The sequence below is a fragment of the Corvus cornix genome, chromosome 9 (assembly GCF_000738735.6).
Source record: "Corvus cornix cornix isolate S_Up_H32 chromosome 9, ASM73873v5, whole genome shotgun sequence".
NCBI lineage: Eukaryota > Metazoa > Chordata > Aves > Passeriformes > Corvidae > Corvus > Corvus cornix.
Genome location: NC_046339.1, coordinates 9,134,539 through 9,156,509, shown reverse-complemented (window position 1 = coordinate 9,156,509; position 21,971 = coordinate 9,134,539). Strand labels below are relative to the sequence as shown.

The window sequence follows — 21,971 nt, the reverse complement described above, 5'->3', positions numbered from 1 at the left end:
CAAGGCTGAGCAAGAGGAACCTCTGCTGAGTTCCTCCAAATCTCAACCACAGGGGCAGTGGGAGGAGAGGAACAGCCTCCCCAGGAAGGGCTCTTCCACAGCTCACTCGCAAAGCGTATTTGAGGGAGAGCACAGCAGGACCGCAGCATTTTCAGATTTAATAGCAAGCCTGCACTCATCAGCATCAGCTTCGACAAGGGGCATCAGAGGCGAGAAGTGGGCGAGTACACGAAATAACAGAGGTGGACATGACGCACAGCTGGGCACAACAACAGGACTGCAGCCCTAAGTGATGTCATCTGCAAAAAGCTAAATGTGCTGTGAATAAAAGGAACCTGCAGCTAGTATTCCAGCCCTGCCTTGCACGGCTAATTTTGCTTAGATTGCCAAAATGTAATTACAACTAAATCCCCCCTAACAAATATTGGAGAGCAGCAGGGGAGAGTTGTATTTAAAAGGAATCTTAAGTAGCAGCCATAGTAGTACCTGCTCACAGCAGGGAAAACAAACTGTGCCTGGAAAAGAGCATTTGGTTGAGAGCTGGTGACAAGTGCCAAAAGCAGGAACAGGACCATGAGTCTCGATAAACACACAGAGGGATGCCACTACAGCTTGGGGAACAGCCCTGCTCCCTGCCCAGCCAGGTGCTAACTGCCTGACCATGGGGAGCACTTAGTCATTCCTGTCAGCGCAAGGAATGTCTCAAGAGACAGCCTAGAACTGACACCCTCAATGCAGAAAACAAGTCCTTCAGAAGACTGAATGTTTTAAACTGTTTTCTCTGCCAGTCCTGGCTGCTTTCAATCTAGACTTCAATAGTAAGACAAGGAATTTCCAATTGGAGTCATGAGGCTGAAGGTCTCCCACGCCCCAAGGCTGGTAATTGTCCCAGACATGGGCTGCTGGTTCTGCAGTCACAAGCAAATTGGCCCAAGCAGCCCTTTCTGCTGGGGGCCTGCACAGAGCACGTGGGGCAGGAGATGTGCCCCATTGCTGGCCACAGCCTCCCCTCCTGGGCCCAAGGCAAAGGCTCCATTAAAAATGAAAGGCAATTGTTCGATTCCCCAAGGAAAAGGAGAAAAGGCTGGAGCTGTTAATGAGTACAATTAGTGTTGTAGTCAAGCAGAATCAGAGGAAATAATTAGCTCCTATTGTTTCCGTGGCATCCAAATTGCAGCCATGCTGGCTTTCCAGGCAACAACCCATCATCTGAGGCTCACCCTGGAGGACAGCGGGTCACTCCCAGCCCCTCTTCTGGTCGCAGCTGTCACGCAGCAATGAGCAGCAGGCTGGGCCATCGCCCTCTTCTGCTACACCCACTGGGGGCCCAGGGACTTGCAAACCCCAGTGCACACCAGAAGCAGGCTTGGCCCTGAATTCAGCCAGTGCTGCTGGCTCTCCACCGAGACAGACAGAGTGAAGGCAACTGACACCAAACGTATCTTTGCCCTGGTTTAAGGGAAGCTCACATCCCTCTCCACAACAAACAGGGGTGGGTACAAGGCCCTGCTAACCTAGGAGTATGAAGACGAAGTAAAGACAAAGCAGGTAACCTAGAGAAATACCACCCCACCGAATTTCAGACAGAGCGAAAAAATAAAAGAGACTGAAAGAAACAAAGAGACCCAATAATTTATTGGCAGAACTGAAAAGGGGCATTTGAAAACCACAGGGCTGACTCTCAACTGGGATGCTCCTCCCAGCTGCAGAGAGATTTATAATACTGGTATCCCTCAGCAAAAGGCTCTGATGTTGAGGCAGAATCCCAGAGATCCTGCATGCCATGTAGAGAAAGAGAGGAAAGTGCTGCAAGATGCGGCCCCGAGGGCCCGCCGCTAATTGAAAGGCTGCCTCCCGCCCCACTGCTAAAAAAAAGTTTGTGTAAGACAAAATCGGCCTCTATTGTCACCGCTGCTGGAGGGCTTCAGGTGGATCCTTCCCCCAGGGAGGAGTGCGAGAGTGGCCCATGAGTCCCTTCAGAGGTCGGAGGGCACTCTCAGTGCTTTCAACACGGAGAGAGGAGCTTAGTGCCAACTCTTGTTCTCACAATGTGATTTTTGTGTTTCGAAAGCTTGAATTATCCCTGGAAAACAGAGGGAAGAAAAAAGTGGTTAAAAATGTGCATTCCTTCAGATCACAGCACCTCCCCATTCCCCCCCACCACAGCTACCAGTGTTGCCATCCCAGTACGTCACTCAAAATCAACGCTCGTTAAACTTCCTATGCAGATCTGCTTCCCAACTACAGACTTCTCACACAGGTCAGCTGTCACTCCAGAACACTTGGAACAGAGGGAGATCCTGGTTCATCCCCATTCAATAAGAAAAAAATTGTCATCTCCTGTGAGCAAAGCACATGATAGAGTGTGGAAACCTCCCTGGTGGATTCTGGTGTTTAAACAACTTGCAAGATCTCTTCTTTACTGAAAATTTATCTTGGGGATTCTGCTTGGAGCACAAATACACCATCAGACCAACCTCCCCCTGCCTCTGTCCCTTGTATTTAGTCATACTGTCAACAAGTTTAGCTCTCTGATCTCTCCTACCTTAAAAGAATATCTAATCTGAAAAGGATGCTTCCCTCAAGTTTAAATAGAAGAGTTTCGTCAGCAGCTTCTACTCACGTGAGTACAGCCACAAGCCTCAGAGGCTATTGACCAAGGAAGGAGTGTTGGCCTACAATCTCCCTCAGTACAGTCCCATGGCACTGCAGCAATTGAAGATGGGGGAGGTTACAGAAATCTGTTACTGCTTACTGCCAGCCTGTGAGCACCAGCAACAGGCAAAGTGTATTTCCACATTAATAGAAAGGTGGTGTGTTGGAAACAAATGAGATTACAATTACTTTGAGAGGATAGGTTTGGCAGCTCCTCCTATAAACAGGGACAGGGCTGTAAGTTGCCCAAGCCAAAACACTTAGGGATGCCCCAGGACATACCACACCAAATGGTTGAAGAGCAAAGGCAGCAACTTCAGCAGCAACTTCAGCAGCAAGGTGCTGTGCAGGACTGTGAAATTCCACTCAAACCCTTGAGCTATCATTGTGTGCTGCCAGGAGCTGCATGGCAGCTGTACCAGCACAGACTGGAACACCTCCAGGAGGTGGGCTGGAGAAATGGAAGAGCAGAAGGAAGTAAAAACCACTTTTTAGAGAGTTTAAAAAGTTACTCTGCTATAGCATGACAGCAAAAACCATGCTGGCGGCCATCTGCAGAAGACTGGGGTTCACCTTTGCACTTGCCAGAAGAGTCGGATGGGCTGCCATTTGGGAATGTGATTCAGGATTCATTAACTGGACTCTGGTTAATTTGCAACAATGGTTTGGCTTTCTATCCCAGACTGGACTTCCACCTATGTCACCTGCCTCAGGAGGACAGCACACTTTAGTTGGCTCTTCCATGGACAGATTGCTACATTTTCCCTCCTTTTGCCTTCATTGGGGTGCCCCAGGCCCTCTGCTCATCCGTGCTCAGCACAGGCTACCCAATACAGCTGAGAGCTAAATGAACTCTGCCACTGTTTTCCTATGCCCTTGGCACATTTGCTGCCTTCAGAGCCTGGTATTTCATGAAGTGAGCTGGTTTCCTCCTCCGGAAGGACACGTGAATGTCATCTAACAATAACAACACTACCAAGTGCCTGTGTAATATTTTGTAAACACTGAGCCTCACAAAAAGCCAAACCTGTGAGGAGAGAGAGATATTATTTTCACCCATGACTTCAGAGCAAGGTATGAGAACACTGCTTGCCCAATGTTGTTGAGGGAGGTTTTGGGATCCCCAGCAGCTCCTCAGAGCTCAGCTGTGTTGGAGCAGCTACATTTCATCCCCAGTTATGGGAATTAGGCAATGTAAATGTGTCCCTCCAGTAGATTCCTCTGCTCTGGCACTCAGCAATGCAGCGATCCCACTTGGCAACAACCAACCCTACTCTCATGGCCAGGCCTCTTGCTGGCCCTTCTTAAGGGCCTGCTATCAGGGAAGTTGGCACTGGGGGAAAACAGTCTGAGCTGTGAGGCTCCCAGCAGCCCTGGGCTCACCTTGGCTATCTTCTCTGCACATCTTGGCTGACACTACCAGCAGAAGCAGGTGGTTGTCTCATTAGCCACAACATTATTATTTCTACCTACAGCAGCTGCTGGGTGTCCTTCCTGAACAACATTTTACTGACCAACTAATTTATTCTGTTCCAGCCCACTGTTAAAGAGCTGTGTGTCAGGCCCCAGGTGCCTCTCTCAGTGTCCATCACCTGGATGTGCTTAGGATTTACCACTCCATACCTGATAACAGTCAACCCTAGGCAACACACCCAAGCTGCAGACATACCTCTCAGCCTCCTGGGACCAGGTCTGGGATACAAGTGCCTCATACAGAGGAAGGACACTTTAGCAAAGGAGCACACAGCACCTCAACAGAAAATGCTGGTGTCTGGTCAAAAAAAAATTTAAAAAATCATTTTGACCTTTGGAAAAGAACAAATAGCAGAATGGGCCCACCATCAGGCCCCTAAGGCAAGAGAACATGCCAGCCCCTGGGAAGAAGGTTGGAAGCTGAGAGGTATGCCATGAAGTCACATAGGAAGAAAGATGAGGCCCTACCCTGGGTGTGACAGAGGGAGGGGGAGCGTTCGATCAGCGGCCACTGCTGTTCACCAGGCCATGAAACTCCTCCCAGGCCCTGGCAAGCCAGAGGGAAAAAAAATGAAATAAAAAACAAAAAATAGCACTTCAGATCAAAGGCTTCTTAACTTTTAACGAGAGCAGAAACATTCAATGGCGTTTGAAAGGCACTTGTCTTCAGAGACCAAGGCAATATTCTCTGATCGCCCTAGTGGATAGAAGCATCCTTAAAATCCAGCCAAACATCTGACAGCACAAGGCAGCTTTAGCGTTCTGCACAGACATGAAGCGTTCCCACTGGCTGCTGGTGATAAAGCCACATTAATACCCAGAGACAGGTATGACCTTCCTAGTCACAAATGGAATATCCATTTCCTATTGCTCATAAAATAGCCCATGTTACGTCTTTCTGAAGGATTATCACATTCCTTGGCTGGTTAAACTCAGCCAGTTACTGGCCTCATGCTTTGCCACATACTGCATATGCAGGTAATCCCCCCAAAAAGAGTTTCTTTTAATGCCACACAGCTTAGTTCTTATAAAATTCTTCCAACAGGCAGCAGAATCCAATTGTTATTAGGAAGTCTCATTTCCTACTGTAAACCTGCATTGTTAATGATGACCCAGTAAAAACATCGCAGCTATTTGAAATGAAAATGTTCTTAGATAAGTCAGAGGGAGAAGCCTAACACTGCACTCCACTGCAACGTGGAGAACGTTACTGATGGATGAAGGCAGCAGACTGAAAAATTGCTGTTGGTTTTACGAAGGCAGCATTGTGAAAACCCTCTCAGGGAAAAGATGCTGAGGTTAATGTGAGCATGACTATTATCTTCTGGGATCAAAGTCATCAAAGAACCTCATAGTTCTCCATGCCCAGCAAAACAGTACTGGTGCCTACAGCACATGCCAAGCCATTTACTGAAGCCACAGAGTCCCATGGAGCTGGAGGGACCTCAAAAGGAATCCAGGTCAATCATAAACTCAGACCACCCTCTAGATTTTTTTGCTGGTACTTCTCAGCTACCTCACATTTTGTTTTGTGCGTTGCCTCATCAGGCCACTGCAACACAACAGGAGAGTCCAGAAATGGAAACCCTGTGTTAGTCAGCACCTGTGCCAAAACCAGACCACCAACCTGGCTCTTACCTGAGCCTCAGAGACAAGATCCCAAAGAGCATTTGCAAAAGCAGCTCAGGTGTCACATGCTCTTTCCCAGCAAGTCATAGCCCAAATAAACACAGAGACCTTGGGGTTCAACAGCATCTCTCCAGAAGAAAGTTAGGGAGAAGAGAAACTCTCTATCTGAGGCCTCTTAGTTGTTGGTAAGCTTTGCACATCCCCAGACTTGTCAAAAAGTCTCCACCTTCGTGTCTTCCCTCCAGCCTCCCTTGTATTTCTAACACACTCCTATCACCCACAATCACATCTCTCTTTCTTCTCCCATAGTTTTCCCAAACTTGTAACTTCTCAGCAGAAGGAACACAAGGGCAGATTATTTGTCAACATAATCGATAATTTATTACCCATTTCAAACTAAGGAGTTCCTTGTTCCAACATCCCAATAACATCATGCACACAGTCCTTCATCTCTGTCCTCACAGACAGAGAGAAAAAGCTCTTCCAGCCAAGAATTTTTAATTCAAGACCCTCATATATATTATAGTACTAATGACTCCAACTATCTGCTGACTTGACTGAAAAAATCCACCAGGATGTGTCTGTCCTAATGTACCTAAACTATGCCAGGAGAGCAAGCTGCTCTCATTCCATACTGAACAAGGCTGCCAGTTAATTTCATCTGGCAGAATCTTTATGACCTGTGACACGCCAAAGGCACAGTGCCAGAGAATCTAAGAGGTTATTTTTATGTATAGACATTTTTAGTACCTTATTGCCATACTGTCTGCACAGCGATCAGATACTTGGTGAATTGATCCCCAACATTTAGATTATTCCCATTGAACAGATGGGAAATGGAAACATTAGCAGGCTAAATAAAGCCAGCCAGAGCTGTTCTTCCATACTCATTCCTGACCCACAACTGTTGAAACTTCCCATCTTCTTCCCCACTGCCCAGGGTCAGGACCCAGACAGGGCTCCCTTTAGCCCCAGCAAGTAAGTTGGAGCAAAAAAAATGAGAAAAGAAGCTGTTATCTCCCCAAAAAGAAACCCACCCCCCCCCCCCAAAAAAAAGAAGGGGAAAAAAAAAAAGAGGAAGACTCCAGCAAAAAGAGGAAGGGCAGTCTTAGCTGCTTCAAGGGACTTTCCAAATCATCATTGTGCAAGTGGCACTAGCTGTTTTCTGCAGACATCCTCAATTAAGTCCTAGCAGTTTGCCTCCAGTATTTCTCTGTGCAATCCTGCTCCTTACCATCTCCTTCCCCAGCTAAGAAAGGATTCAGAGAGCTCAGAGTGAACTTATGGTACCTTACAAAGGGCACCAAAATCTGTCTCTTTTGCCAGCCCATGGGGAACCTGCCAGCACACTGACTACTCACTACACTCTGCAGGTGTCCAGAGCAGCACAGCCTCTTTCTGGGCGCTTCCCCTGGGATTTGTTCACATCCAGACAAGAATTTTGTGACTAACAGCTTGAAAAAAAAATCTAGGATGGCCTTCTAGCCTGAAATAATTCTTTCACCTATCTGGCAGTACTTGTAGCAAAGGCAATATAACACAACTTAATAAACACAACTAAACTGACCTTGAAAAAACCATGAAATAAATAGGTTATAGACACCTTTTTGGTAAGAGACAGGCCACCAAGATAAGGAAGCCTTTCACAAAGTCATGGACACTTCTGAATAAAGCATATTATGGTGCTGGAGAACCAATCAATGAATCCATCAATTCAAAGACCAGGTCCATGCAAGTGCTCTTAGACTTGCAGCAACCTGGAAACGACTGGAATTGAAGAATGGAGTGATAAATGAATTAAGCCAGTATTGCGGAGACTCAGGAGGACAGCTACCAGATCTGGAACATCACTGCTCTCCTTTAGATTTTATTCCTGCTCTCAGACTTGAATGGATCAGGGTGAAACAATGCAGCTCTATAGCTGGCAAGACCCAAGGCAACCTGCCTTCCTCTCACAAGCATCAATATGTGAGGGTCCCATCTGGAAACCCTCTCTCTGTAGGCAAGATTAACCCTGCCCACACCATTAAAGACACAGTCAAGGGCACAGGTGACACAAGTAGAACAGCAGCATTGAGGAATTCTCCTAAAATTTTGGAAATTAGCAAGCAAATGGAAACCAGTGCTGTAAAAAAACCACAATAGTTACAGAATTAGCTGAACTCTGCTGTGACAAGGGAGACCTCACAAACACTCTACCACCAGCTTTCTCACAAACACCAATCTTCTTGCCCAATACCCGCCACTTCTACAGGGATTTCTCTTCCTAATTCCTCACTTTTTTTGCCATTCCTGTTTTTGTCCTGAGAACCTCACCCCTGCAGTCTTCTTACAGTGCATTATTCCCTCCATAGGATATCCTCTTTTTTCCTACCTACAATATAGTCTGAGGCCATTTCCTCCAACTGCCTGCAGTGAAATGAACCCAGTGCCAGCTCTATTAAGATCAACTATTCTTCTCATTTACTCGAGCCATCCCATTAGTTATCAGTGGTGACTTTGAAAGGAAAGGATAGTTTTATACCCTGCTCAGCTCTCACTGCAGCAGGCACTCACGAATAAGCGAAGCTTTGTTTTCAGAAAAAGCAGCCTTGCTTTAAAGCTGACAGGACAATCCATAACGTCACACAGCAACCAAAACACTTCCACACCAGCCTGCTCAGTGGCAACCTGCTGATGGCCACTGCTCTGGTCTCTCCTGACACTGGAAACAGTGTTGCTGGATTTGCCTGGGATTCCTGGATGGTGTTGGGGTTGAGAGCTCTCAACAAAGATGGTCACTGACCACATAGTTATCAGTGCGGAAAAGAAAGGCTGATAAGCCCAGGCAGGGCAAAGGTGTATGCAAGGCAGCCAAAAACTTCATGCTGCAGGGCTCAGAAGTCAAATGTAAAAGGGATCACTTCCCCTTCACCCCTCTCCCAACTGCAGTTCACTCACTACAGATACCCGAATATTTTCAGTGGCTTCACTGACCCATGGCCAGGCTGTGGTTGGCAACATTATGCTTTCAAAAAAGCACAGTGCACCTCCTACGGCAGCAAAAGAGGCTCTTGGGGTTTTTTTTTTTGTTTAATTCCAAGCCACAGGAAGTACCACTGTCCATAAGCCACTGTCACTTCTGGACCATGTCACCCTCCAAGGTTAACAACACTGATGAACTGAACCTATTAAGCAGTTCACTGCATCTGAAGGCACCTCTTTCAGTGCACCTCTGAGGGAACAAAGAGAAGCAATTTCTCTCCAGCTACTGAAATAAGGTAACCCACAAAATGTCGCATATGTTCTCTTCAGGTGCTCAGCACTGTAATGTCTAAGGTACTATAAATCCCCTGGAATTAAGCAGAGTCCAAGAGATTGTTCTAGTTCTCTTAGCAAGACTGGAAATTCATACAGACTGGGCTGACCCTTCTACTCGCTGGGATTTAGGCAGCTTGTCAATATCACAAGCAAGAGAAAGGACAAACACAGGAAAATTGCAATGAAAGATCTGCTTATCTAGCTAAATGCACAAGCCCCACCACTGAGAGCAGGAAGGACAGAATGCAGAACAGCTCCTTGGAATTGCTGTGACGCAACAGGTACTTTTCAAATGCAGCTTGGCAGCACTACCACTTTCTGAAACAAAAGGGGCTGCAGTCTCACTGACAACTCATGAAAAATGGTGTCTAGAAATGATTTAATATGAAATGATCATCACAAAAGGAATATATAAAACCTGAAACACAGGGCTCAGGTTCCACAGTGAGAGGCATGCTAGCAATTTCTACAGAAGCATTCATTTACAGTGTGTCAAAAGCTAATCCAGGTCAATTCACTACCTAAAAGTCAAGGTTTTGAGAAACGCCTGTTCTTTTCTTGCTAAGCATGCTCCCTTCCCTGAAGCACAATCAATGCCAATCAAGCCCCGCACATGAGCAGAGCTCTAGTGGAGAGATGCAGCCCATACAAATGAAAAATGCCACGAGCCCCCCTCGAAAGGCAGCCCTGACAAAGCCTAGAGCACAGCTCTTCCATTAGAGCTTTTCATGAAACACAGCCAGAGTGTGAATATAGAGTGCTGGCTAGAAAGCCCTCCCGAGTCATAAATCACATGGTACATGCGCAGCATAAGTGGAGTTTATTCATGACGGACAGTATTTCAACAGGACTTGATAGATGGGCAAGGAAAAGGAGCCAGACTTTATGGAGGATAGAACTAGTTACACAAGAGCTTCTTCATTAGTGAGAGAACCTTAATGATATGAAGCTAAGCCAAGCAGAGTCAGAGTGAAAGCTGGGGCTGTCCTGCTCTCCTCTATCACAAGGCAGCCACCGTCACCTCTCTGCAGCTGCTGTCCCTTGCTGCCTGCTGGTACCAGGCAAGAGAGGCACAAGAAGTTGGTCTGTGCATGACTACACAGAAACTCCACCAACAGCAGTTCTGCTCTGAATTTACACCAGTGCCATTGGAAGGAGGTGCTGGAGAGCACTGCAATCAGACTGCTGCAGCTCAAGCGAGGCAATGGGAAAAAAAGGGGCTTTCATGATGCCCTACATGGCAGAAGGTTAATTGCTTAGACCTACCTGACTGGGACATCATCGAAGCAATTCCTGACTAACCCTTCTACCCACAGAAGAATGAGTGGGAGACAAGCCAGGCAGCCTCTATTCAAGAATTGCTCCCAGCTGTAATCTGAGCTACTAAACTTGATACCTCCAACACCTGTTATTCTCAGACAAGCTCATTTTGCACCACATGTCAGCAGCAGAAAATGAAATTTGGATGCTATGCAGGAAGAGAGGGCAGCAAGCACAGCATGTTACACTGGTGTAGGGAAATGATGCCACACTACTGGATGCACCATCACTCAAGGCCTTACACCTGCCAGAGCAAGCACAAACATTGCTATAGCAGCATTCTCTATGCTAGGAAGTGCTGGTGGCGATAGCTCACAAGGGAAAGGCCATATCATTCCCATTTTACACTTGCTATATGAACCACCACCACAGCTTAGGATAGCTGGCTCCATACACGGCTTTTCCTACAGAGCCTGAGAGAAGTCAAACACCTCCCTGCTCTCACCACAAAGCCGCATCAGCAAAGTCCGCAGTCTGCTGCTGCTGAACAGGAGTAAAATACTCTGCTGTGTGTCCACATGAGCACTTTGCTGTTTCCCAACATGGACAGAGAGTCCCTAGTGCCCTCTCCTGGCAAAAAGTGCATGAGGAACACCACTGGCAAAATCATGGAAAAAATCATCTCCTTCCCTTCTCTTTCCCACTCACACAGGAGGGAGGGCCACATGGAACACTAGATGTCTACAGGCAGTTTCAGCGAGATCTCTGTATAAATACTAGTGACCCACACTCAAAATTGAAAGCTAGCTGTCTGCTAGAACCAGGATTGATCCCATCAAACTGTCTGACAGCAGACTGATGACAGGGTGATTACGTGGAAAGAACAAGCCAGCATGATAAAAGAAAGTCATGAAAGATATTTGCACCCTCATTACAGGCAAGATTAGAAAGCTCTCTGCCCCATTAGTGTCTTATTCATTTGTTTCACTTCTTTTTCTGTGTGCACCTTTTCAAGTATTAATTTAACCAATATGACCTAATCAGTGTATTGGTTTATAATACACTTAAGAAAAAAATAAAAACAACGTATTACTCACCTCTAACTAATACCTATATGTGCAAATTTTTGTCACTTTGTGGGAAATAAAAGTCACCCTGAATGGCCTGATACGGTAAGCTATAATACATTTATTTAAAAATACAGCTGTCCTCTCTGTGTACCATGATCTTCTAGTCTTGTTAAAGAGCCTCTGTCACCAGGGCCTGGAAGACTTAATATACGACGTTTATTATGATTAGAAATCATTTGTACAGCACTGTAAATTCACACAGCACTTTCCCAAGACCATTTATAAGTCTAATGGCACTATAAATCCCCGTTAGCTTCCGCACTTTACTCCCCAGAATCTCTGTTTATTCAAATGATTCTTCCCCCTCCGCCCCCTACTGCAATCTTCTCTTTGAATACATCAAGTCACAGTCCCACCCTGGGCTGCCCATAGCCTGAGTGACAGGCTGGGTAGATTGTTAAAATAACTCTGGATCACACACTTAAAAAGAAAAAGGTTTTGCTCATAGAACCAAACACCCCTAACAACAGCACGACAACAACAAAGGAATTTGGCTTTCGAAGCGCGCTGGCAACAACTGCTGCTGTTTGCACTTCAGTTTGCAGGAACAGCCCTAACGCACACGAGCACTTCTGCCAACGCCTGCGCCGTGCACTGAGCTGCTCGAGCACACATGCAACCTGCAGCACCCCCCTGGCCAGCACACGTACTTGATGCTATCCGTGTGGGTTTTATATTCCATGATGGTGTTGGGAGGTAGGTTGAGCACTCTTCGTAACGTGTCGCGTATCCGGGCTGTCGTGGCCTGGTCGCTGGCTGTCTTGTTCCATATGGAGATGATGTCCTCCTGCACAATAGCACGGGAGGAAGGGGTGAGCACGGGGCACTTTTTGCAGCCCTGCCACACGGCAGCACGTGCCAGTTCTCACAAGCACTCACCTGGAATCGGACAGAGACGACGGCCCCACAGATTTCTTCCCCCACCATGAACTGCTCTCCCAACATGGCCAGAATAAGATTCTCCCAGCACCGTGACGCTAAGCCCTTCCGCAGACGGATAATCCATTTACCACCATTTTTGTTGGCATCATCCTAGGAAGAGGGGAAATAAATTGATTTGTTTTCTCCTAGCTATTTTTCTGCTACCCACAAGACAGCAGAGCCACAAACAGGAGCAGATATTGATTGGGTGGGGCAAGGGAGGTATTTTCAAGCAAAAGCACTTTATTTCACTTCTCCTCCATACAAGCAGAGACAGAGGAAAACCACTAACTTTGAATACAAAGTACTTGAAACAATGGCCCTCGGCCTTCCAGACAAAGTTCTATGCTCTGAAGACTTGAGTTGTAGTGTTTTGATCCCACAAGCAAAGACTAACACCAGCCTACCAATCTGCACAAACAGACCCAGAAGCAAGGACTTTAAAACTATTCCTAAACTTGAGACTCATTCACCATTTGTCTAATCCACTGTATATGTAGTTCTGCTTGTAAAACAAGATCCCTGTAAAACAGGAGAACCCCCTCATCACAGAGCATGGAAGGCCAGGAAAGAGTTTGCAAAGTGGTATTTTAAAAGCGAGCAAAAAATTGATAAACATTGTCCTTCCACATTTCCAGGAATGGGCTCACAAGCTGTGTTAACACAGAAAGGACGACCCTGTTCTCTGAGAACTACTGACATTTATCACACATCATACAGCTGAATGCTTGCTCCAGACTGTGGTGACCCAGGGAAATAACCAAAATGAGGGGAGAGAATAAAAGAAAAAATTTATGCTAAGCACCCAGTCTGTCACCTCAGTATTGTGATTCTGTATCTTGAAGCTGACAAAAAGCTGGAAACTGCTACAGCCTCCCTTGCTCCCCAGAACACACAGCTATGTCAAAGAGCAGCTTCTCCTCTGTGCAGAACACTGTGGCACTCTCTGGTACAACACTGTAGCTGGGAAATCTTACAAGGTGAGAGGGGAACAAATTTGCATCCAAAGCTGAAGACAGAGAGGTAGGAACAAGTCAAAGAGGTGGCAGTTAGGAAGGGTAAGGGAAGACAGGTCTAGGACAGAAACAGAGAACAAAGGATGACTCAGAGGAGACTGCACAAAACAGGACATCCCTCTCCAAATCCCCAGCAATCCCCTCTGTCAAGCTGGGACACACCTTAAAGATGCCAGGCAAGGCAGCCCAAGCCTTCTTAATGAAATAAAGTTAATTTTATTTTAGCCTTAAAGCTTCTCTAGGGGTCAGATAAAACTAAACATTTGTGTGCTTTCTCAGAGACAGCAAGTGCTAAAGAAGCAATCCTGAGGAAGCATGGAAATGTCAGCATAACAGCAGCATTCACCTGACTCTTACTTTTCAGGTATGTGCTGGACCGAAAGGGGAAGGCGTCAGCTCCAGACAAACCTCAAAGCATGACAGGAGCCATCCAAATCAACACAAGTTCTAGGAATGTGGCAGACTCCTGTGAGAAGCAAACTACTTTCTGTTAAGCGTCCTTGTTTTCCAAGTTGTGAACATCACAGCCTTTAGACTGGGAGTTGGGTTTAACTCTTCAAAGTTTCCACAATGACTAACGGGCATCAGAAGAGACAGTGATATTGCTAAAAATATCTCAAAGGTGGCTTAAGCAGGTTCAAGGCTACAGAGAGAGCAGTGATTGGGAGGCAGATGCTGTATCATGTGCTTTATGGTTGTTGTTAGTTTTCTTTCAGGTTAAACAAGATTCAGTTCAGTCAAGCATTTGATTCTCCTTTACCAGAATAATAATGATCTGCACCCCAGTAAATCACCAGGGAATATTATGCTTAGTGCTTCTGACTTTACCAGAAAAGGCACAGATGGATGCAGAAAAAGATCAGAGCTACACACAGGCACGTATGTGCCTACCAGAATGACAGTAACTAAGGACTGGTTTGGAAGAAACATAAACAAAGCCCTACAAAGCACACAGCAGTGAAAGGCCAGAAGTGAGATCTCAGGTCCTCTTCTAGAAATGTAAGAAGGAAGTAGGGCCAGAAGTAAAAATACCAAAGAATCTCTCCACTCCCACCTTAAAATGGCTACCAGGAAATGCTCTATAGAAATTCTGGTATCATTAACTTGGGGACTCTGGTCTGAGGAATTTGCTCACCAGGTGTCCAAAGAGGGTTAAACGTTTTATATAAATTGTATTTGCAGTAACTGGCTATAAAACACCTTGCTTAAAATAATTGCCAACAAGGGTCACATATAAATTTCTCAGGACCAAGCAGTATAATTAGGTACTTCAGAGAAACACATAAAATCCTCATATTGTGAATGCTATTGGTCATTGCTGGAAGCAGGCCAGGAACTGGAAGAATGATTAGCTGGGCAAAGATTTTTTTCAATGTTTTAAACAGATTTGGATAGAAATAGAAGCAAACTAAAGCCTTGGAACCAAAAAAAAAAAAAAAAAAAAAAAAAAAAAAAAAAAAAGCAAATAAAAGGCTAAGTTGTTTTTCCATTTCCAGCTCTGTGTGTAGGCTTCTAACCATATGCCATTTGCATCTCTGCCTTCCTCGACTGAAAAAGGAGTGTTGGTTTTTATAAGCTTTGTTGAATTCCACTTGGAGAGGTCCAGTCCTTCCAGAGGAAAGCCCGGCACTGCTGTCACTGGAGGCAGCTGTAAGAGGCAAGTGCCTATACTGGGAGGCACAGAGCTTAGCTGGGGTATCCCTCCATTGGCAACGGCAGTTCAGAAACCTTTGGGGAGGTGCAGCCAGCAACTTTCCCATCTTCCCTCTCTGGCAGCATGACTGTTAGGTTACATGGGACAGAATTCTGAGGACAAGTTTACAGGAAACCCAGACGAAAGCTTTTCACCCAAGAAAATCCAATGGAGTGCCATTTAATGACAAGAGTCCCTCCACTGTAGAAGGTTCCCCCCCAAAATACTGTGGGAAAATATCAAGGCAGAAATAAGAGCTCCAACTCACCTCCCACATTGGTTTGATGCCCTCTTTGAAAAGATGGAAGTCACTGTGGCCTGTCAGGTCCCCAGGACGTACCATGTGACTGTAAAACCGCCAGAACTGTTCCACCTGCAACAACACGAACCACATGGTGAGGCTGCTCAAACTGTTCACAGTCAAGACTTCTACAGAAACAGGCTTCCATTTTTACACCAGCTCTCCAGAGCCACCTTCCCCTCTTCTGTTCTACTCCCTTGTCACCAGGGTGTTAATTAGGCAACATAAAAGGCAGCAGTAGTGTCAGAGCATGCGTGCCTGTTTCTGACTGGCTCCATTACCAGGTGACCACTTGAAACATTCAATAGGGGCCTCTAATGTCACTCAGTGTTTGTCTGAAGAAATCTGTGCTAAGGTAACAGCTGCTCTGGAGAACAGTTCCAAACATATCTTATAAATCCTACTGCCCAAACTTTCAATCACTGGGTATGTCCAATGATTATGATATAAAAGCAAATGCATCAGCTACAGCCAAGCCTCTCTGCCCTGAATAACCACTGCTCTCTGTGACCATGGAAACTGCAGAAGCCTCCAAATTAGACATTTTTTGTACTTAATTTTAGTGTACGCAGATTTTAAGACAACATGTACATTCTGATGCTAGTTTAAGATTGGGAGGCACTATTCAGAGTTTTTTAAAAAATATATCTTACTTCTTTTTACAGTCTGCCATGGTACACTTGGACAACTTCACTTTGACCAGTTCCACTCTGGCACCCCTGTGTATGCTTGAGATAATCTGACTGTAAGGCATGGGACTTATCTTTTATAGTTCTTAAAAACAGCATATTTATCCTTTGACAATCTCTAGGTAAGAAAGGATTTGAGAGAGGATGGATCTTTAAAACAAAACAAGGCAGTGGAAGGGATTATACTAATTTCCATATTTTAAGAAGACTCTACTCAGTAAGATAATAGCTATTAAGCAGACCAGCAGTGCAGCTGAAGGGGTCAGACATCACCCCAAGTACTTTATCAGAGACCTTAATGACTTGGTCAGCAGTTGGAATTCCGCTCCAATCTGTGACCTCTGCCATCCCAGCCGGAATTTGCTTTTATAGTCAATAAAATTATGAACCAAGACTGAGGAGGGGTCAGAAGCAATCTATTTTTGTCAGGCACGACGGAACATCCATAGGGAAATCACACACCCACAGTGAAGGAACGTGCCCTCTAGTGGCTCACATTTCACAGCTTTTAGAGCTTTCCATTGAAAAGCCAAGAATAAATCTGAACCCAGACTTAGCCCAGACAATTCCTTCTGAAGTTTGCCGTTTAATTTCCTTAAATAGAATTTGGACCCAAACACATCATCAGATATGCTGACCAGTCTCTCTCCATCCTAACAGAACTGCTGCACTTCCAGCCTATAATGGCCTCCATAAATTCTCTGTAGCAAAGAGCAGACAACAGAATATTCAACATGATGCTTTTCCTCTAAGAAGCTAAAAATCAATGTTAAGCCTACACTGATTTATCAGATTGAAAAGTTATCGCCAGATCATTGAAGTGGCAGCCACGTTTTTCATCTGAACTGAAAGTACTTGCTCACACGGGGTAATAGGAGCAGTAACTACCCACAACAACAGGCTCTTCTCCCCACCCTTATCCTGTGTGCATGCACTAACACAACCCAGCTGCTTGGACGGGCACATTTTTATGCAGTCTCCAGAAGGAATAAAGGGGTATTTTTATAAATCCTCATATTTCAGAGGACATATACTGGTGGGCAAAATGAACATTTGTAAGAGACCCTAAAAGAACTGGGCAAATACCAGATTGAAAAGAAAAAGGAAGAAAACAGCCAACAGACTTCCTGGGCTTTAGAACAGTAATCTTGGGCTTGTGTATCTTGGGCTCTTGAGGGAGGTTTTACTCTGCCAGCACCATGCAAAAACCCAACACCACCTTTCCAGGACACGCTCAAGTTTATTCCAGGAACAAGCAAGCACAGAGTGGAAGGGGAAAGGAAGAGCAATTTGCATTTTAATGAACTTGATTGCAACACCAAACTGCACGTTGTCCATCACTTCCAGACAGACAGCAGGCCACCAGGTGCTGGCAAATACAGCATGCCAGATGCTTATTCCAAACACAGTCTTTGTGGTGGGAATGTGGGTGGAGGGAAGTGGGGGGGGGAGGGGGAACCTTACAGAAAAGGAACAGAAAACCTGTTCCTTTCTTCTCTTGCTGACCTGTCCAGTTCTGCTCCAGCCATAACTGAACTACACGGCTGCTCTTCTTTTTTTCTATTATTATTCCAGCAACCACCATGCACAGAGGTCCAGCACAGGGCAGAGGAAAAGTGCTAAAGACACATCTCCTGCTATAAGTAATTCAAGAGCTCATTTGCCTTGGCAAACCACTCACTGCCCTCTGCTCCTGCCACCACAAGCACAGCCTGTGTGTGCACAGAGCCAGCACAGAGGGACTGAGCCACAAGGACCACGCTGTGCCCAAGTGACACAGGGACAGCAGGGGGGTACTCACGGAGGCAAAGGTGCCAATCTGTTTGATGTTCTGTTCATAACTCTGGGAGCTGGTGGGCCGCCCGGGGGTCCGTCGGGAGTACCAGAAGGTGTAGTTATACTGTAAGGGGTGCTCAGCTGGCCCCGGGACCACAGCCTGCAGAAAAGAAAAGCTTGTTTACCCCTTGCATGCTCCTCTAAAAAGGAGAACGGTAAAAATTATATTTACAGCATATAAAAGCAACCATTCAAGCCATCAGAGGCATCATTACTGAATTTTTTTTAGTCCACAACTGTGCCTCAAAGGAAAACAAACAGATAAACTAAAAAGGGCAGTGTGAGACCCTTAACTTTTTCAAATTAAGGAAGAAAAAAAAGACACTCTCCTCCTCTGGGAAGGATAAACTCCACTTATAATGAGCCATGATTCAAAAGCAATTAAAACTCTTTGGTGACACCAATTGCCTTAAGCAACCAACACCCCAGTGCTCTGGAAGGATTAATCTTAGAACTTGTTATGTCAGCTCTGGCAGAAGCCATTACCAGCAGTGAGCAGCGATCACTTTTTAATTTCCAAAACACTGATTTCTGATTAAAAAGACTTCTAATGAGCACAAAAGAGGCTAATGAGAGCTCATTAGCCAGGAGTCAAAACTTACAGAGAAAACCCCAATCACAGCCCTTATCTTGTAGTACTTGATGCTGTTACAGGAGTTACCAGGGCTTACATCTCTACTTTCCTCTTGATTATGGCAAGTTTACAAGGGTTGTATTACTTCAGACACAGCACACAGTTCTCCTAAACATAAGATTAAAAAAACCCAGTAGAGATAGATGCCTTATGCCTTCTTGACCAGGCTACACTACACACAGGGACACATCTTAAAAGTTATTTCAACAGTGGCACAAACACTGCCTGCTAAACCACCTTCAAACCACTACTGCCCCGTCAGACAGGAGTCCTTTCCCCACGCCCTCTTCCACATTTGTTTTTGGAGAAAAATGAAGCTTTATTTCTCATTTCCATTCCAAAGCCTGGCACGGTAGTAGCTATGTTAGTGAGGGCAGCATTCACCCCTCAGATTAGAGACCTCCAAAGCTTACAACAAACTATTGAAATCGAACATAGTCCCTCTGTCTTCACTGCAGCAGTAACAATGCACTGAGACCACAGGCCTCCCAAGACATACTTTCCTTATCCCTGAACTGAGGACTGACTCCCTAGCACTGCCACACCATGCCCTGGCAGTGGACTGCAGATGCCAGCACCATACCTTCCTCTTCGTAGTACTCTGTGGTTTCTCACGATCATTCTTTTCCTTCTCACTGTCTTTCTGTGTGTTATTTTCCTCATTCTGGTCATGGTCTCCACTATCATCATCTTTCAATCTGGTAAAGAAAAACAACAAAGAGAGCCATCACACCGCTGAGAAGGTTCATACCAAGCCCAGGTAGTCTCTGCTCCAAAGCTCCTCCACGGTACAGGAGCCACCAGAGTCTGGAAATCTACACTTGACAACCCACACAGTAAAAACTGCTTCTACTTTCATACCCATCACAGGCATCTTGGGCACACGCTTTTAAGCCGAAGTGAACCATGAAACAGCTTTTTAGAACAAACTCAAGTAGTTTGTGCTAGATACTGATCTGCCACAGGAAACCCCAGCTACTTGTTAGGGTTCCCTGCTATTCAGGGGGCCGACGTGAAGACCTGCCACTGTAACTCTTCTGACGCCCTCCCACCCTGCTCCCCACGCCCCCCAGCACAGCAGGGGCAGCGCCTCGGGCGAGCAGACACCGCGCCAGCACCCAGCACCCCACAGGTCTCTCTCCGCCCGCCCCATTCCCTACGAAGGGCCGGAAAAAACGAGAGACAAGCGGGGCCACGAGGCGGCCCGCGACTCCCCGGTGCGGGACTGCCGCCGGCCCATCGCCCACACCCCTGGGTCCCACGTCCCCTCGGGGCCGGGCCGGGCCCCGGCTGCAGGGACGGGGCTGTGCGTAGCCCCGTGACTCATCGCGTCTCGCCCGCCCGGCGCCAGGGCAGCGGCGGGAGGGGCCAGTTGGGCTCGGGGCCGTGCAGGCCCCGCACCGGAGGTCGGCCGGGGGGGCTCGGGGTGACACTCACGCGTCGAATTTGTTGTTCATCGTCGCTCGCTGCCGCCGCCACCCCCGTTCGCCTCAGCGATTTCCGCCCTGCTGGGTCCGCCCGCGAAACCCTTCCGCCGCTTCCGGCGGTGTGGCCATAACGTCCCGCGTTTCCCCCCGGAGCCGTAACACGGCGCACGGCGGGCGGGGAGGGGAGCGGCCCTGAGGGCACGGCCCGGAGGGCACGGCCGGCATCCTGGGTGTGGCGTGCCTGGCGCCGGGGACCGAGCCAGAGAGTTACAAATTATTCATACAATTAATTTTGCTCCGGTAGATACAGTTTGAGGACTCAGACAGTTACTCTTCAAAGGGTTTGCCCACCTTGCCTTCTGTGGCGACAGGGAGCCCCCAGCTCGACGCGCTCCCCATCGCTCTTTCCTTCGTGTACAGTAAGGGATGGCACAGAAAACGGGAAAAATGTCCCACTAAAGAGCCTGCAAGCTCCAGAATGAACACTTCATAGAGGATAAGGGTGATCGTCCCCCTTCAGCATCTCCTTGCACTTCATGAATCTGTTCCCAGGTTACTCCATGAGCACAGAATCTTTTCACAGAGCTTTCAAATCTCTGACCAATAATTTCTGCTCTCTGTCAGAGTTAATAAATGGATTTCTGAGTGCCATAGTTTCTCTTTCTCCATCAATTTGTGATGTGGAAAGAGTGCCTTTGTAATCCAGGTACTCATGCTAAGCAAGCAAAGCGAAAAACAAATCACACAATATTATAACTCTGTAACTCAGTCTACTTAAAACTTACTTATGCTAAACAACTAATATCTCTCAGCAGTCTGTTGATTAGGAACATGAAAAAATGGTATTCAGCATATGTAAGGCACTACATGTCCTGTACTGTGTGAGTGTATTCATCCTTGCAAAGCACAGTAATGTAATGCTGCTATTCCTACCTTACTATTTGAAAGCAAAGGCAATGGGTGTCTCAGCAATACCCCTGAAATCCCAGAAGTATGGCAGAACAGGGAAAAGGGCCCTCCCAAGTCGTAGGCTAAATATCCTTACCACTGGTCCTCCCATCCTTATGGGCTCAAACCTGTGTTCATAACCTTAGAAGACTCCGAAAATTATTTAGAAACACATAGTAGCAGAAATAGTTCAAAAACTCATAAAGAATTTCCTGGTTGGTAACAAAAGGGATCCCCAAATGGGATCTGCATGCTCTGAAGACCAGCAGTTTACCAAAGTATTTCAGAAAGAATGTGTTACACAAGTCACTACAGAGACCTGTTCATACAAAGGTCCTTTTCACAGAATCAAAACCTAATGACTTAAATTGCCAAGATATCAATCACTCTCTTGAAACTGCCCAATGCAAGTGGCAAGTAATTATTATGGGGTGAGAAACAGGGCCACACTCTGCTATCTCCTACTTAATAGCATATTTAGAAATTATTAGGCACCGTAAAGATTGATTTTAGTGCACCAGAGGATGCAGTAATTACAGTTATCAAACTTAAAAAAGAAAGAACACCACTAAACCCCACTGAAGGCTTCACACTGATCAAAACCCCTGACTTGGATTTTGATTTTCTCAAAGACATCTTCCCCCAAGCCACATAGGTCTTAATCTACTGGCAAGACCACCTACATCAGGATGGACATGGATTTAGAGTATTCTGTTGATACAATAAATTGCATATATATACAGGCAGTGTTTTTCTGAAATTTCTGTGGGTTTTGTATTTAGCTTGTACCAGTTTAAGAGAAGCCAAAGGTCGTTACACTGGTACCTTTATACACGGATCTAACTCTTGAAATCCCGTATGGAAAAATGGTAAAAGTAACATCTCTGCAACAGGAGAGGGAAACTGAGTACAGATTTATTCATATTATAGCCTGTAGATAACATCCAGCATCCCATTCCCAGTGAAGAGTTCCTTGTGAGCTGTCCAAACTCACCTTTGGGTAGTTTTGCAGCCTGGGACAAAATGTAAACACAAGATGTGATTTTAAGTCAGTGAGAG

General features: G+C 46.1%; 1 protein-coding gene across 2 annotated transcripts; it reads right to left on the bottom strand.

The window, feature by feature from the left end:
* Positions 1–1,607: 1,607 nt before the first annotated feature.
* Positions 1,608–20,079, bottom strand: EIF4E2 (eukaryotic translation initiation factor 4E family member 2). Of its 2 annotated transcripts, XM_010397248.3 has the most exons (8): positions 19,975–20,079; positions 19,121–19,235; positions 17,869–18,003; positions 15,346–15,450; positions 12,327–12,479; positions 12,098–12,234; positions 4,597–4,675; positions 1,608–2,083 (listed from the first exon to the last, which is right to left on the bottom strand). In XM_010397248.3, exons 1-7 carry the CDS (start codon positions 19,992–19,994, stop codon positions 4,630–4,632), a joined length of 711 nt encoding a protein of 236 aa, XP_010395550.1. In that variant the 5' UTR covers positions 19,995–20,079; the 3' UTR covers positions 1,608–2,083; positions 4,597–4,629. The 2 variants fall into 2 exon arrangements, with proteins under 2 accessions (XP_010395550.1, XP_010395551.1); XM_010397249.3 differs by lacking the exon at positions 4,597–4,675.
* Between the last annotated feature and the right edge of the window lie 1,892 nt (positions 20,080–21,971).

Bases quoted from the DNA above. Each gene is read 5' to 3' on its own strand.
- EIF4E2 (XM_010397248.3), bottom strand. From the start codon at position 19,994: ATGAACAACAAATTCGACGC. The intron at 18,004-19,120 runs GTATGGTGCTGG...TCTTTTCTGCAG, and splicing joins AGAGTACTACGAAGAGGAAG to GCTGTGGTCCCGGGGCCAGC. The intron at 12,480-15,345 runs GTGAGTTGGAGC...CCCTCTTCCTAG, and splicing joins GCATCAAACCAATGTGGGAG to GATGATGCCAACAAAAATGG.